Source organism: Mesoplodon densirostris, chromosome X (assembly GCF_025265405.1).
Source record: "Mesoplodon densirostris isolate mMesDen1 chromosome X, mMesDen1 primary haplotype, whole genome shotgun sequence".
NCBI lineage: Eukaryota > Metazoa > Chordata > Mammalia > Artiodactyla > Ziphiidae > Mesoplodon > Mesoplodon densirostris.
The window spans coordinates 33673602-33691294 of NC_082681.1; the positions used below are offsets into that span (position 1 = coordinate 33673602).

A 17693-nucleotide genomic window follows, 5' to 3' on the forward strand; every position below is an offset into this window, starting at 1 on the left:
TGCTTGCTAGGGAAACCTATGCCACAAAGGAATCCCTTGTCTTGTATGTCAGAGAGACCAGCTGGAGTACCTAGCATCACTAGATCAAAACTTGAAGGATCGGTAACCCTGGTATTTCTATATATATCCTTTCTTTGTGAAATTTTCCTTTTTAAATAATGCTTTTGTCTCCTTTAGCCCAGTCTTGACCACTGGTAGGCAAGATTTCAAATCATCTCCCCAACTGGAAGTATCCATGTTCTATGGAAATTTTATCAATTTTTTTTCTCCAAGGATTAGTATGATAATAAATTTAGCTTCCTGTCAAGAAAAATGCTAAGTTCAAAGTATTATTTCCTTCACTTCTAATTACAAATAAGTTTTACCTTTTATTGTGTTCCATTATACAATTTTACACAGTACCATTATTATTTTAAGCAGCAATCAAGCAAATCGAATTAATGTTTTTGAGCTCTACTTCTCAGTATATAGATTTACCTAAAAAAGTACAAACCAAGCACAGTGGTGCAATTTTCCAGGCACTTTCAAGTTGCTTAAATATTTACAAATATGTAAGCACCCTGTTTGAAAGCATGAAAATTTTGGTGTCAGGAAGAAAACACTCCATGTATATCAAATCTTTAAATTTTAACATTTGCACAGCTCAAAATATTCCTGAGAAGGTTCATTCTTGTTATCACTTTAAATCTGCATGTCCTCATATTTCAGCAGCGTATCTTGGGGAACCATAACCTCTGTCACTCGACGTGCCACTAATTGCACAAAATACATGTAATGTGTTGCTCATCCAGGGAGAATGCATTGTGTCTTCTTGTAATATCTAAAACGAAAGAAATCTGTGTGTTTATCATGAAGTAAAATAGCCACTGCCAAAAAAGTATGTGTATATGAAATCGCAGGCATATTTCAATTTATCACTGACACTTAGCTATTTTAAATGACATAAAGCAGAAAGAGCAAAGAAAAACATTACCGACTCAAGTCTTCAAAGCTGTATTACAAAGGCAGCATATCAAAAAAGCAGAAAAGATCTGGTTACTCATTAAGAAAAACAGAAGGCTGTAAAATGCAAAATTCAACAGAAAGCGAGAGGTAATACAATCTTTAAAACAATTCTTTTAACAGATGGTCATAACAAGAGCCCTAAACAGTGGACTCTTTGATACAAGTTTATAGATCATCTTCTAAGAGCAGTTCTCAGGATCACTGTGGGACTTTTCAAACATGCAGATACCCATGCTCCTTCCCTGGAGACTTGGGAAGTCATATTAAGTGAAGAGAAAATAAGTGAACATTTCTAAATACATACTATAATTATATAAGCTAATTAATACAGAAGACTTTTCTTGGAAATAAACTTCATAAGTATAAATTTTATATCCCATAAACATATAAACATACATACTCATATTAGTATAGATGTTTTAAAAATTATCCACTTTTTTTAAAGATTTTTTTTTTGATATGGACCATTTTTAAAGTCTTCATTGAATTTGTTACAGTGTTGCCTCTGTTTTATGTTTTGGTTTTTGGCTGCGAGGCATGTGGGATCTTAGCTCCCAGACCAGGGATCAAACCCGCACCCCCTGCATTGGAAGGTGAAGTCTTAACCCCTGGACCGCCAGTGAAGTCCCCCAAATTAACTATTTTGTGTGCTCAAAAGCAACAGAGATCTCATGTGTGGATTAGATAGAAGAAAAGAATAGCGTACACATCACATCCAACCTCTTTACTATACTGTCCCAATTTAGGTCTCAAGCTTTCAATACTGGGTTTTCAAGTTAGCTCTGAAACTTCAGTATTAAGCCTGCAAATTAGTTTCTGGTGGCAGTAATGCATCATATCATTTGTGTTGCTACAAATCATGTCTTATATAAAGTCCATAATAGAGAAATTTCCTCTTACAAAAATCATAACTCGTGACACTAATCTGAAAGCACAGGAGAGGTTTAAGAGATGATTGATTATCCACAACTGTCAGATGTGACGAGAAAATAGAGCATTCATCATGAACAAAACAGACCAAACAGACACTACAATGGCCACCACCAACTCTATCTAATTAAGACCTGCAATTAATAGTTTTAAGGTGATATACATCCCTTTAAAAAAGTCAAAAGCTTGAAGAAGTTTTTATTTTTATTTTTTTATTTTTTTTGCGGTACGCGGGCCTCTCACTGTTGTGGCCTCTCCCGTTGCGGAGCACAGGCTCCAGACACGCAGGCTCAGCGACCATGGCTCACGGTCCCAGCCGCTCTGCGGCATGTGGGATCTTCCCGGACTGGGGCACGAACCCGTGTCCCCTGCATCGGCAGGCGGACTCTCAACCACTGTGCCACCAGGGAAGCCCTGAAGAAGTTTTTAAAGGGACTTTATATTTTAGTATAGTGTAACAGATTACATTGAAAAGGGCCAAGGATATCCAGGCCATATCTTTTTGTCAAGTAATCATTTATGGAGCTCACAGATAATTCACATTGCAATGCACAGCTATATTTTATCTTATTTTGTATTATTATGCTTTCCTTTGGGAAATAATATGTCTCAAAGTGTATGACTAAAAAAAGGCTCTCTTTTATATGAGAATCTAATAGGAAATACTGACTTACAAAAATTCACTATAAAGTCAACATTTGCCCAAAGTAAGGCACAGCTGAATATGATGCATTATGACAGTCCAGCATGCATAAATATAAACCAATAGAAACTAAGATTTTTCTTGGTTAGCTATCAACATATAATATCAAAGGTCTAAAATATTGGTCCCTAGAACTAAACAAAATAGCCATGGTTCATGGAAATTAAATGAGAGAGACAGGTGAGAAATAAGACAGCAGATTTGTAAAATCCATACTTGAGGGTGTTAAGAAAGAGATGAGAGGCCCAAAATGGAGTCACTTGTGCTAAGCCCACATCACCTGTGACTTAATACCTAACTTAACTGCAGTTTCAGCCTTTTCTAGGCAGGTAATCTTAAGCAGTCAAAAAAGTATGTGTATTACTTTCAGTCTGGAATTACCTGGTCGGCACTAGTGAGGTACTCCACCTGACAGACCCTTGCTGTGCCCCGTAGGAAGGTGACCTTGCCTGAAAGAATCAGCTCTTTTCTAGAGTAACTTCCTTGTCCTGCCTCGTTCTACCAGTAAAAGTCTTCCATTTTGTAAAACTCTTCAGAGCTCCTTTCTGTCTGCTAGATGGGATGCTGCCCGACTCATGAATCACCGAATAAAGCCAAGATCTTTAAAATTTACTCAGTTGAACTTTGTTTTTTTAAACACGGGAAAAAAGAACTCTATAAAACTACTACTCTAAATATCTTGATCACAGTAATAGCAGTAAATTGAATGATTTGCTTTCAATTTGAATAAATTAGAGCTCAATGCTAGGTCATACGGTTGCATGCAAATTATATAACTGTAATATAATACACATTGGCTTAAAATGATGTAATTGTTTTATATCTTTTGTGAAGGAGGAGTTTTTGCTGTTTTCTCCTATGGACTATGGAGAACAAAACCCCATAAACTGGACAGACTCTAGGAATAAATTATGTGGTCTTATTTGATTCAAGTATACCCCAGAACAGTGATGGTGAAGTACCCATTGTACTCAGGGGCTGAGCTTGAGATACAGACAATAAAGGAAGTGGAATGATTCCCTATCTTCCTAGCCCTGATCACCTGGCTGCTTTGGGAAGGAGGCCAAAACGGGCCTCTGAAAACTGAGCAGCAAAGGTGTGCCTTGGAACAGTTTGCCCTCACTCCTAAGTGGGCTAACAGAAGTAAAGATGGCAAAAAGAAGAAACAGATAATTGATTCCAGACCCCTCAGGCCAACAAAATTCCCAGCCATGAGGATGGGAGAGTAGGAGACTTGGGTGACTCGTCTCATTGAACAGATGGGATGATGAACATCTGGATGACTGGCTTCTCCATACTGAGAAGATGACCATGGTTAGAAAATTAGACTCCTAGTCACTCAGTGCAACCTTGGGCTAATGGTGGCTAAATTTCTCATAGTCCTTTCTAAGAGAAAGCATACATGCTAAATTCAGAGAGGTAGAGCCTGGAGTCAACCAGCTTTTGTTTTCCTCGAAACATCTCTTCTTTCACCCATCATTACACTGCAGCTCTTTGGGAACTAACCACTATTTGTAAGTCTATTTGTAAGTACGCCCTTTGAGTGGTGGTCTCACACAGGGGAGTGCCAAGCAATCAATGAAATGCAGATACCAGGACAGATGAGGTTCTCCTTTCTGGAACCAGTGTTAAGAATGGGTTCTCTAAAGGATTGTAGTTATCCTTGTTTCTTTTAAGAAGCCTTAATTTCTTTAAAAAAAATGAGAGTTTGAAGAGTTTCTGAAGCAAATATTTATCTTATTGGCTGTTTCCTTCATAAGGAAATTAAGGGGACTTTTTGATAAGCTTAATAGGCTCACGCACTGAGGGACCAGACCATCATGCCGTGACCTTTACAATTGTGTTGAAGATATTAAAATACTTGAGTGACAATCCATGTCTAGAGTGGTTGTAAACACAGATTTCAGGACCCCAATATAGGAATGACATTTACCAGGACAATTCAGGAGTACTCTGGTTTTAGGTTAAGTAGGGATATGAAAGCCATAACTACTTGATTGTGACATAATTTGGCTGTGAGTGGTGAGCAGATCTTTGCCTCTATATTTTTCAGATTGTGTTCTACTAAGTTAGCTGTAATTGTCATTAACACTCAGTCATAACTTAAAATGCTAGGTTTTATGAAAATAGAACTGGCTGTATGGGTACTAAGATGATTCCTGAATTTTGGAACTCACTCAGGATCTCACCTAAATGATGGTATAGTTGTCCCTTGGTATCCTTGGAGGATTAGTGCCAGGACCACTGCCCCCCGCACCCTCCCCCCACAGATATTAAAATCTGAGGATGCTCAAGTCCCTTACATAAAACGGCGTAGTATGTGCATATAACCTATGCACATCCTCCCCGATACCTTAAATCATCTTTAGATTGTTTATAATACCTAATACAATGTAAATGCTATGTAAATAGTTGCCTATGTGCAGCAAATTCAAGTTTTGCTTTTTGGAACTTTCTGGAATTTTTTTTCAAATATTTTCGATCTGCAGTTGGTTGAATCCATGAATGTGTAACCTGCAGACAGGGAGGGCCACCTGTATCTAGTTTCTTACAGCTAAGACAGGAATATTCCTTTAGGGATTTGGCCACTGAGCCAATCATTTCACTTCTCTAGGACCCTTCTTGAGGGATTCTTATCCATGTTCATAGGAGATCAACTCAGACTTGCTCAGCTACTCGCTTCTAATGGCTCTGTGGCACAAAGAACCAAATGATTTATTATCTGAAGCAACTGCTAAAGTAACTGTCAGTAATGGCTTCAAATTTCATTTGTATTACATCATTTAAATGATTAAAGAAAACATGAGCAAATTTTAAAATAACATACTAATTTCAAGGTAACACATTTCAAACTAATAGATTTGTTAAGTAACTCTTTACGGACCCCAGATCACGTTTTCGTTTTCAACCACCCTAATACTTGCCTGCTCGTGAATAATGTCAGACAATTCTTTTACCATGTCTCTGAAATTTGACTTTAGCCCTTCATGGTACTCAATCTGATCCTCTTTAATTAGCCGCTCATTTAGTTCCAGTGCAATGCTGCATGCTTGGATGAACTTCCTGTGGATGAAGATCAAAGATAAAGTTTTTGTTGTTTATTCCTCAAAAGTCTCATGGACAATTTAATATTTACTTTAACCATGGCTTGCCTACAAGGAAGATTAGAATCCTATATTTTCACTGGGCTTTTGCTAATGTCATCTCCTAAGTCTGAAATATCTTTTTTTTTCTTTTCCATCTTTCTCTTCTGGTTTCTTACCTCCTTCAAAATCCAGCTCAAAACATATACCCTCTAGGAAGCCTACTTGCTCAGTCATTTACTTGATATGATATCAGCTAAAGTTGTGCTAACATTAATTTACATCTGTAGATAAAGTCATTCATTCAAAAATAATTTATTTGGTACTAACTATGCACCCAGTACAGTGCTGGGTGCTATAGGCATGAAGTATCTGCCCTGGGCTGGTAAGAGTGGGGAGAGAGAGTTGATGAGTTATCATAAAAGCATTTTCCCATCATTTCATGTGCTTATGTTTAATGTCCATAATTAGACTGTAGGTCTTAGGGGACAAAGTACCTCACTGCCCACTTGTTTTGTATCCCTGTCATAGCAACTAGTAGAATCTTTTTATACGTGCCAGACATTAATAAATATCGAATGAATGACTACTGGTTACTCTGTAACCTGAAACAGCTGATAACACAGAGACAGGAAAAGTAAATGTAATAAGTCTGAAGCAGATGAGTGGATAAGCTATCATCTTTCTCCTTAGTCTATTTTACTCAGCTGTCTCTCTTATTCTGAATGTAAACTCTTTTTATATATGAAACAGATTTTTTTCCAATGCAAGACCATTCAGACATGCCCTAGCTTAGAGGGATGCTCAGTCCAGACAAGATATCACATGCCCTAGACTGGAAGAATCCAAGTGGAACTAAGGACATGGATAGAAGCAAGCTTATCCAGCCCTTCCTACCCTAAATGGTCTGAAAAGCTGTAACATAAGGTCAGGCAGGCAAAGGAGGACATCACATAATGAATGTAGGCTTGTGTTTGTGTCACAATATCCAAAGCAATACAGCAAGTTGTCATATTTAATGTCTTGGGTCACTAGGACATTGTTAAAGTTCTGCAGCAAGAAAGAAATCACACATTTCCTTACTACTTAAAGTACCATTAGAAGGTCACTTAAATGTTGTGAAAGAGAACAGAGAATGTCCTTTTTTGGAGGGACATTTGGTGAATATTTTGGTTTCTTTTAAGAAGAAAATGGAGTAAAAGAATAGAGGAATAATCTGAAAACTACAAAGCACTTACCTAAACATGTCTTTCAACTCATTTACTTTCTTAGGTGGATACTTGCTAGCTTGACTGTCATTTAAGAAAGCCCTTGCATATGCTAATGGACCTGCATTTACCTAAATTACAAAAGGAGAAAAATGAGAGAGTTGTTAGAATACAACCAAAAAGTAATTTTTGCAATTCTCTTTTTAAAGAAAACCAATATGTTAAAAATCCACATGTGAGAAACATATTTACTATTCTTACTATAAATTTATTTGAAAAAGATTAACTAAAGCAAATCATCTGCAAAGATAATATTCTAATAAGTTAGTTAATGATTTCTGATATGTAAATATAGGGCTTGGCTATAGTCAGAGGGATTTATGTTAAAGTCCTCTGACATAACACAAAATTTATAGAAATTGAACATAATTTCTTTATTAACTTAATCAAAAATGTACAGGTTTTTGCACTCAGTAAGAGTATAACAGACAATTACAATTAATGCTTGCTCTGTGCCCTTATGAAAGCAAGAGGAATGTCAAGAAACATTTAATACATGTTTAGCAACCAACATACCTGCACTGAAACACAGCCCTGCAATTTAAGTTGGAGCTGAATCATGTCCACATCAGCAGAAGAGCAAAGCTTCTGCAGCTCTGCAGTTTTATCTTTTATTTCATCAGTAGCAACATCAATTGGCTTTAAATTAATCTGCTGTTCATAGTTTATAGGGATCCTCTTCTTCACATATGGAAACGAGTTTGAAGCTATTAAATGTTAAGATTGAACAAATGAGTTTTTAAGATAGTAAATCAAACAGGCAAATTACAGAAAAAAAAATCTATTGTGCTTAATTCTCCCCATGCTTTGTCTGGAAAATACTTTAGGGACCAGATAGGCACCTTATTACTTCAGGATTAAGGGAGAAATTCTCTTTATGAGACAACTCAGAGCAATCATGAATTACATACGGGAAACCAATGGTTTATAACATAGCCATGTTTGTGCAAGCTAGTGACTGAACAGCAGAACAATGAATGATTAAAATTTCAGTTACATTTTCCTGCTGACCAGCTGCTGCTTGTGTGTATCAAAAAATGACCATGTCGGGCTTCCCTGGTGGCGCAGTGGTTGAGAGTCCGCCTGCCGATGCAGGGGACATGGGTTCGAGCCCCGGTCCGGGAAGATCCCACATGCCACGGAGTGGCTGAGCCCGTGAGCCACGGCCGCTGAGCCTGCGCATCCGGAGCCTGTGCTCCGCAACGGGAGAGGCCACAGCAGTGAGAGGCCCACGTACCGCAAAAACAAACAAACAAACAAACAAGATGACCATGTCAAACAAAGAAGTTATTCCAAGTCCCACTTACTAGTCAAGATCGTACGGCGTTTGCACTGTTCTTCTATACAGCCTTGCTTTTTGCCTGATAATGTATAAGGAGCCTCAAAAACAAATCTGTTGATATTATGGTTTCTTTCAAACTCAGTTTTTCTTTCTGTGAGTTCTTTGTCATCAAAGTAGGGCTTCACATAAGTGACTTGGATATGAGCATATTTGGGATCAAGCTCTTTGACATTTACCTGTAAGGTAAGAAAGTTTTGGGTTTTATTCAATATATGGGAAAAGGGGGTACAGGTAAGCTACTAACTCCTCTGAAATCAACTGAGGACCACTGTCGCTGAATACACTGTGAGTTGAATACACACCTGGAAGAGGTCTTCGCTCTTTTTTCAAGGATCATTTCCTTCTGATTATTAAGAAGTTACAGAAACCTATTTGGAGATTACAGAAATGTAGGCAGAAAATAAAAACTGTAATGCTACCACTCAGCAATGACCATTATTCACATTTTCATATATTTCCTTCCAATCTCTTTTCTATGCACATGTATTTACAAACCTGAGATCATGCTGAACATTGTTTTATAATCTGATTTCCTAAAAATATATTAAAGTGGCTTAACTGCACATCTGAATTCCACCTCAATAAAATATATATTATAGAGAGGATTCTGAGAAGATGGCAGGGCACCAGAAATCTATCTTCCTACAGGGACAACAGTTACACTGGCAGAATCTATCTGATGTAACTATTTTGGAACTCTGGAGTCTATTGAAGACTTTCAACTTCCAGGGGAGGACCTGGACAGGAAATTACCTTAATTTTGATTTTGGTCTATTTTAGCTCTTGGCACAATGGCTGCTATCTGTACCTCACCCCTCAAGTACCATGGCAGGCAGCGGTGCACATGTTCTTGGAACAGCTTGCGGGAGCCAGGATGAACAAGAAGGACCCTGTCTTCCAAATATTGGGGATCTGTGCTACGACTGCTGATTGCTGCTTCTGATCACAGGGGGGCAGTCAAAGAGGCCGCAGTAGGGCCTCCCTGGTGGCGCAAGTGGTTGAGAGTCCGCCTGCCGATGCAGGGGATACGGGTTCGTGCCCCGGTCTGGGAGGATCCCATATGCCACGGAGTGGCTGGGCCCGTGAGCCATGGCCGCTGAGCCTGCGCGTCCGGAGCCTGCGCGTCCGGAGCCTGTGCTCCGCAACGGGGGAGGCCACAGCAGTGAGAGGCCCGCATACCGCAAAAAAAAAAAAAGAGGCCGCGGCCATTACTGTAGCACCTCTTCCCGTTGTTGCAAGGCCCTCCCCCTCCGGCTGAAGTGACTTCTAGGGTATTTAAAGGACCGGTACCTTTTCTCCCCCTCCTCCCTTCATTTTCCTCTCTTTCCCCTCTTGGGAGCCAGACACTGGAGACTAGGGCGTTCAAAAGCAACTGCATATATGAAGGAAACTAGCAAGTCACTGCACATGCTCAGGGGAAGGCACAGGCTAGGGAAAGACCTGATAAGTCCCCAAGTTTACACCTCAGGCTTATCCCTGGCACAGAGACAGCTTACAACAATTAAAAACAAAACCAAAAACCAGCAAACTCTGGGACAGAGAGAGAATCTGATTTCCAGAGTGTTGTTATTAAATTCAAATGTTCAGTTTTCAATCAAAGAAGAATCACAAGGCATACAAAGAAACAGGAAAGTATGGCCCATTCAAACGAGAAAAATAAACCAATAGAAACTGTCCCTGAAAAAGACTTGACAGCAGATCTCCTAGAAAAAGACTTTAAAACAACAGTCTTGATGCTAAAAGAACTAAAGGAAGTTATGGAAAAAGTCAAGAAAATGATGTATGAACAAAATGTCAATATCAATAAAGAGGTAGAAAATCTAAAAAGAAACCAAAAATTTTTTTTCAGAGCTGAAAAATATAATAACTGAAATGAAAATTCACCGGAGGGATTCAAAGACAAATTTCAGCAGGCAGAAGTAATAGTAAACTTGAAGATAGGACAATGGAAATTATCAATCAGAGTAACACAAAGAAAAAAAAACTGAAGAAGAGTGACAGAGCCTTAAGGAACCTGTGGAACATCATCCAGCAGACGAACATACCCATCGTGGTAGTCCTTGAAGGAGAAAAGAGAGAGAAAAGGACAGAGAGAATATTTGAAGAAATAATGGGTGAAAACTTCCCAAATCTAATGAAAGACAGGAAGCTCAACAAATTCCAAGCAGGGTAACTCAAAGAGACCCACACTGAGACATATTAAAATCAGAATGTCAAAAGCCAAAGACAAAGAGAAGTTGGAAGGAAGCAAGAGATAAACGACTTGTCACACACAAGGGATCCTCAATAAGATTATCAGATTTCTCATCAGAAACTTTGGAGGCCAGAAGGCAGTGGACTGATATATTCAAAGTGCTAAAGAAAAAAAATCTATCAACCAAGAATCCTATATCTGGCAAAACTGTCCTAAAAAGTGAGGGAGAGGGACAACTTCTCTGGTTGTGCAGTGGTTAAGAATCCACCTGCCGATGCAGGGGACACGGGTTCAAGCCCTGGTCCGGGAAGATCCCACATGCTGTGGAGCAACTAAGCCTGTGCACCACAACTACTGAGCCTGCGCTCTAGAGCCCGTGCACCACAACTACTGAAGCCTGTGTGCCCTATAGCCCACATGCCACAAATACTGAGCCCATGTGCTGCAACTACTGAAGCCCGTGTGCCTAGAGCCCATGCTCCGCAACAAGAGAAGCCACCGCAAGGAAAAGCCCGCACACTGCAATGAAGAGTAGGCCCCGCTCTCCACAACTAGAGAAAAGCCCGTGTACAGCAAGGAAGACCCAACGCAGCCAAAAATAAATAAAATTTAAAAAGAGAGAGAGAATGTGATTAAAAAGAAAACAAAAACCACTGCCAAAAAAACCAACTGAACACAAAGAAAATAGTAATGCAGGAAATGAGAAACAAAAAAGCTATAAGGCACATAGAAAACATAGCAGAGTGACAGAAGTAAAGTCCCTCCTTATTAATTAGTAATTAATTTAAATATAAATGGGTTAAATTCTGTAAACAAAAGACAGAGATTGGGAGAATGGAATTAAAAACAAACAAACATGATCCAACTATATGCTGTCTATAAGAGACTCACTTTAGCTCCAAAGACACACAAAGGCTGAGTGTGGAAGAATGGAGAAAAATATCCCATCCAAATAATAATCAAAAGAGAGCAGGGGTAAAGATACTAATATTGGAAAAAATAGACTTCAAATTTAAAAAGGTTAGAAGAGACAAAGGAGGACATTATATATTGATAAAAGGTTCAATACAGCAAGAAGATAAAACAATTATAAACATCTACACACCTAATAACAGATCATCAAAATATATGAAGCAAAAATCGATAGAACTGAAGGGAGAAATAATAAATAGTTCTACAATAATAGTTGGAGACTTTAATACCTCACTCTTAATACTGGATAGAACAACCATGCAGAAGGTAAGTAAGGAAATAGATGACTTGAATAACACAATAATCTACCTAGACCTAACAGACATATACAGAAAACTCTACCCAACAACAGAATACACATTCTTCTCAAGTGCACTTGGGACATTTTCCAGGATAGACTATATGTTAAGCCACAAATCAGTCTCAATAGGTTTATAAAGACAGATATCATACAAAGTATCTTCTCTGACCACAATGGGATGAAGTTAGAAATCAGTAACAGAAGTAAAATTGGAAACTTCACAAATTGGTGGAAATTAAACAACATATTCTTTAAAGAAATCAATGGATCAAAGAAGAAATCACAAGGGAAATTTGAAAATACTTAGGTATTAATGAAAATGAAATCACAACATACCAAAACTTATGGGGCACAGCAAAAGCAGTGCTACGGGGCAGAGGGGGGTGGAATTTATAGCTATAACATTTAACATTAAAAAACAGGAAAGGTCTCAAATCAACAACCTAATTTTACAACTTAAGGAACTAGAAAGAGAAGAACAACTAAACTCAAAGCTAGCAGAAGGAAGGAAATAATAAAGATTAGAGCACAGATAAATGAAATAGAGAATAGAAAAATAACAGAGAAAATCGATGAAACCAAAAGTTGTCTCTTTGAAAAGATCAACAAGATTGACAACCCTTTAACTAAATAGAACAAAAAGAGAGAACACTCAAATTACTAAAATCAGAAATGAAAATGAGGACATTACTACCAATCCTACAGAAATAAAAAGGATTATAAGAGAGTACTATGAGCAAGTATATGCCAACAAATTAGAAAACCTAGATGAAATGTGAAATGAACAAATTCCTAGAAACACAAAGCCTACCAAGACTAAACCATGAAGAAATAGGGAAATCTGAATAGATCTTTAGTAAGGAAACTGAATCAGTAATAAAAAATCTCCTGACAGAGAGAAGCTCTGGACTTGGTATCTTCACTGGTGAAGTCTCCCAAATATTTAAAGGAGAACTAACACCAAGTGTTCTCAAAATTTTCCAAAACAGTGAAGAGAAAGAAATACTCCCTAACTTATTCTATGAGGTCAGCAATACTCTGATTACCAAAGCCAGACAAAGACAGCACAAGAAAACTACAGACCGATATCCCTTATGAACACTGATGCAAAAGCTCTCAACAGAATACCAGCAAACTGAATTTAGCAGCATATTAAAAGGATTGTACATGATGACCAAGTGGGATTTATTCCTGGAATGCAAGGATGGTTCAACATATGAAAATTGATCAATGTAATATTGATACACTGCATTAACAGAATGAAGGGGAAAAAACCCCACATGATCATCTCAATCAATGCAGAAAAAGCATTTGACAAAATTCAACACCCTTTCATAATAAAAACACTCAATAAAGTAGGAATAGAAGGAAATGTCTACAATCTGATCAAGGGCCACTGTGAAAAACCTATAGCAAACATCACATTCAATGGTGAAAGGCTGAAAGCTTTTCCTCTGAGATGAGGAACAAGGCAAGGATGCCCATTTCACCACTTCTACCCAACATGGTGTTGGAAGCACCACTGAATTGTACACTTAAAAATGGTTAACATATAAATGTTATGTTATGTGTATTTTACCACAATAAAAAAGATAGTTATCACAGTTCTATATTATAGTCATTGACATGACTTTTAATGGATGGATACGGATAAACATGATTTATTAGATCAGTCCCTCATTAATAGACTCAGGTTGTTTTCCAACATTTTGCTATTATAAATAATGCTCCAATGAACATCCTTATATTTAAAACTGTGTATATTTTTTTCTGATTTATTCCTTAGGAAAAATTTTTAGATGAGAAGTTGCTTAGTTAAAAGATTTACATGGTTTTAGGAATTTTGATACATACTACTCAACTACCCTACAGAAAAGATGACAATTCGTATATCCACAAGCAGTATTTGACATTGTTAGAGTGGGTACTCTTGATTGCATTAAGCCTGTTCTATGGAGGAAGGGGACCACAGGAAAGAGAATGGTTCTATTTCAGAGACATAAAATTATAATAGTTACAGACCATTTCATAAAGAGTCTAAATTCCATGTTTAGAAGCTATGCTGCAGTCTCTCCATTAACTCCAGGTGATTCCCAGGACCCTCTTCTTTCAGTGTTCTCCCAACTAAATTTGACTTGTGCCTTGGGTGTCCGTGACGCTGTCAATATCTTTGCAATTTATCATAGTCAGGCCTTTTTGTGTTTAGCGTAGGAAAAAATGAAACAAACCAAAAAAACAACAAAAACCTCCCAAGAAACAGTCCCTACATCCTTTTTTTCCCCCCCACATATACAGGACCATAGGCAAGGGAAAGTTTCTTAGCAACTTTTAAAACTTCTCCAAACCCATTCTGCTTGTTATTACATAAAAATCTAAAAGCCTAAATCTAGAAATCCTTTCTTTTCTTTCCCATTAAAAAGCTAGATTTCTCCAGAGAAATTCAGGTGAGGTTAATTACCTGGCTAAGACAAGACATAGAAGGAAAATAAAAAAGAGGTCAAGACTGATTTTGACCTTATAAAATAAACTATGTATATGGTAAGCATTCAAACAGTACATGAGGGTATATATGAAAAGTAAAAAAAAGGCTTTCTTCCCACATAAGACTCTAGTCTCTCTCCTCAGGGATAACCATGGTTAACAATTTTGTATGTATCATTCCAGAAATTTCCTAAGCATAAACAAGTGAGTATATGTGAATATCAATTTTCACAAATGTAATCATCCTATCCATGATGTTCTGTGCCTCACCTTTTTTCTCTCAATAATATATCTTGATAGGTATATCAATACTCATCAATTTTTTAACGCTTAGGATACTATATCCATTATATGGGGGTAGTACCACTTCCTTAACCATATGGATATTAGATTGTTTCCAGGTTTTTGTTATATAAACTTTGCAGCAATAAACACCTTTAAACATACATCTTTATGTGTATATATCTATCTACAAGATAAAATGTTAAATGTGAAATTATTGGGTCCAAGGAAAGATACATTTAAAATACTGGAAAATACCGCCCAACTGTTTTTCACATTGTTTGTGCCCTTAAGCAGATTTTGTTCTTTGGCAAGTAAAAGAGTGTTTTCAATTTTCAATTTCACACATTAAGAAAGAAATAAGGATTTTAAAAGTAGCAACTGCTTATTATATCTGTTGCCTATGAAGAATGACTAAAATGTTGTGCATAAAAATCATGTCAGGAGTCCAGCTGCCTGATGGTGGTTTGTCATTAGTGCTTGTTGGCCAGGTTTTCAGAGGCAGAAGAAAGTAGGAAACCGCATGTTGTTCTGCAAGCCTGGCTTTCTATTAACTTTCCATTTATAGTATCAGTAGTATGGCAGCAAGCCTAAAACTTTCTGGCTATAAGGAGATAAAATTTTCTGTTGTCTTAATTCAATAAAACAACACAAAATAGTGAAACGGATCAGAAGTAGACAGGTTCTGCCAAATATTCATGAATTTTGAACCTATCAGCACATCTATTTTTAAATGTCGAAGGCATATGTTTAAGATAAAATCATCTCCATGAGATACAGGTAAGTCTACAAAGTGAAGAGATCATGTTCCTAGTAGAAAATGAAGTGTCTTTACTATTGCCACGGGCTTTTCACTCTGGCAATGCTGCCTGTTAGCTATTAAGTGCTTTGCGTAGCACCATGCACATCATAGTCACGCAGTAAATGTTTCTGGGGCCTACAGATCCTGCACTGTATAGGTCCTTCCTACCTGAAAAATCAGCTCTCATCCTGTACATAACCATGATAACTAAGGACAGTCAGGCATTCTTATTATGCCTTCCCGCAATTCTGTCTATAGGGAACTATGCATTACTAGGAAAGAGCCTCTCTTGCTGGAACCTTTCTCATCCTTGCCTTGGCAGGGCTAGTGGGATGGATAATCTTTAGGTCAAGGCCCAAGGCATCTCTCCTAAACCTACATCACTGCAAATGTAACTAGTGAACTAAGGATATCTTAGAGTAAAATGTGTGTCCTAAGATGATTTTAATCATAAAGTATGAAATTGACAATCATGATGCACAACAGCATTCACAATAATAGCTAACCTTTATTGAGTGTGCATCTATTATTATTAGTGAATGCTTTTTTACATACCAGGAACTCTAATCACTTTCCATATATTAACTCATTTAATCCGTACAACAACTCCATGAGGAAGGCACTATTATTAACTTCATTTTACCAATGAGAACAATGAGGCACAGAGAGGTTAAGTAACTTCCCCATGGTCACACAGCTAGCAAGTGGCAGAGAATGGAGATTTGAATCCTTCTTTCTGATTCCAAAGCCCCTGTTCTTTCTTTCACGATCTGGAAAGGCTCTATTTCCCATGCCTCTCCTCCACTAGCTAAAAAAGGAAAAAGTCAGAAGCAACATACCACGCCTGGAACCAATAAATATGTTACCTTGTCTGAATCCTGAATTATTTTGACATTCTCTGTACCAAATTTTTCACCATAAAGTTTAACAAGTCTCAGGGAAATCTCCGAGAGGCCGGTGAGCTTTGGCTCTTTATAGATGTACTCTTTTCCATCCTCTTCTTCAAAAAAAGACTATTATAAAGTTAAACATATGATAATTTATAAATAATATGAGCAAACAAAGCATTTAGAGAAAATCTACTAAATAATTAGCAATAATGTATTTGAAATAGATTTTAAATAATAGTACTAAAAGTCACATACATATATTTTAACTGAAATAAATGAGAATTTTCAAACTCAGTCATATGAGCATATTATTGGCCTGAAGATTTCCACACTCGATTTTTTCATCGCCTGCATACTTACCTGATTTTTATTGCAAATCTTTCAGTGCTAGATATTAAATATACATTTAAGAAGCTTAACAAAAAATGAAACTGAAGGAAACATTCAAGTCTTATATGTTATACTCTGGCCTAGTGGATTTAGATATGGGAACCAAAGTGAACTTTACACTTACAAACGAGGCTTCCTGCTGTTGTGACAGGTGCTCTATCTAGACAGAATCCTAGAACCAATAACTGCTGCTACAGTAATCATTCAAAGGTGAATGTTTAAAAAGGAAAACAACTTTATGAACTAAAGTATACTTACTTGGCCATAAAAGGCAACTCTGAAGAAAGTGCCTAAAAGTCTTTTTTTTGTGTGCATAACCTCCAAAATTTTTGTGTAAGCTCCATGAAGAGTTCTATAAACTTGAGTAAGTTTCTGAAAAAATGAGAATAAACAAAATAGCTTTGTCTTTTGGTTAGTTACTAAATGTCTAAGATAAATGCACAGGAAAAAAAAGCAACACTATTTCCTTTTCAAAATGGTTTTGGTGGGGTCATTCACACTGCCCTCCCCCATGGTCATTATTAGACAAAACTCCTTAACAACTTTAGGTCATAGGGTAGAGCTTAAAATGGTCAAATAACACTGTATTTCTAAATACCATGTTTCATTTCATTCATATCTCAATGGTTGTGTATAATTTTAAAATACTGTGTTACTGACTACTTTTTTCTTATGTCTGAATTATTTTAACTGAAAGATAAGCAAAATGCTTTGCTTGAGCTCTTAGGTGGAGAGATGAGAATAAACAATCCATGCGAACAATTTTGGAGAAGAAAAAATGCAGACACAAAAATAATAGTATAAGTCTGAGTGTGGACTCCTTTTATACAAGGTCACAGACATTTTCAAAGAATATATTCTTCTAGGGCTTCCCTGGTGGCGCAGTGGTTGAGACTCTGCCTGCCGATGCAGGGGACACGGGTTCGTGCCCCGGTCCGGGAGGATCCCACATGCTGCAGAGCGGCTGGGCCCGTGAGCCATGGCTGCTGAGCCTGCGTGTCCGGAGCCTGTGCTCTGCAACGGGAGAGGCCACAACAGTGAGAGGCCCGC

General features: G+C 37.6%; 1 protein-coding gene across 2 annotated transcripts in view; it reads right to left on the reverse strand.

Moving 5' to 3' along the window:
• Window positions 1-371: 371 nt before the first annotated feature.
• DOCK11 (dedicator of cytokinesis 11) overlaps window positions 372-17693 on the reverse strand; it is a 191111-nt gene continuing 173789 nt past the window's right edge. For both annotated transcript variants that reach the window (XM_060088078.1, XM_060088077.1), the window contains 7 exons: window positions 16902-17015; window positions 16230-16376; window positions 8297-8507; window positions 7506-7696; window positions 6960-7060; window positions 5563-5701; window positions 372-820 (listed from right to left, as the gene is read on the reverse strand). In XM_060088078.1, coding sequence (XP_059944061.1) covers window positions 698-820; window positions 5563-5701; window positions 6960-7060; window positions 7506-7696; window positions 8297-8507; window positions 16230-16376; window positions 16902-17015 — 1026 coding nt within the window. In that variant the 3' untranslated portion in view covers window positions 372-697. The remainder of the gene's footprint in view (window positions 821-5562; window positions 5702-6959; window positions 7061-7505; window positions 7697-8296; window positions 8508-16229; window positions 16377-16901; window positions 17016-17693) is intronic.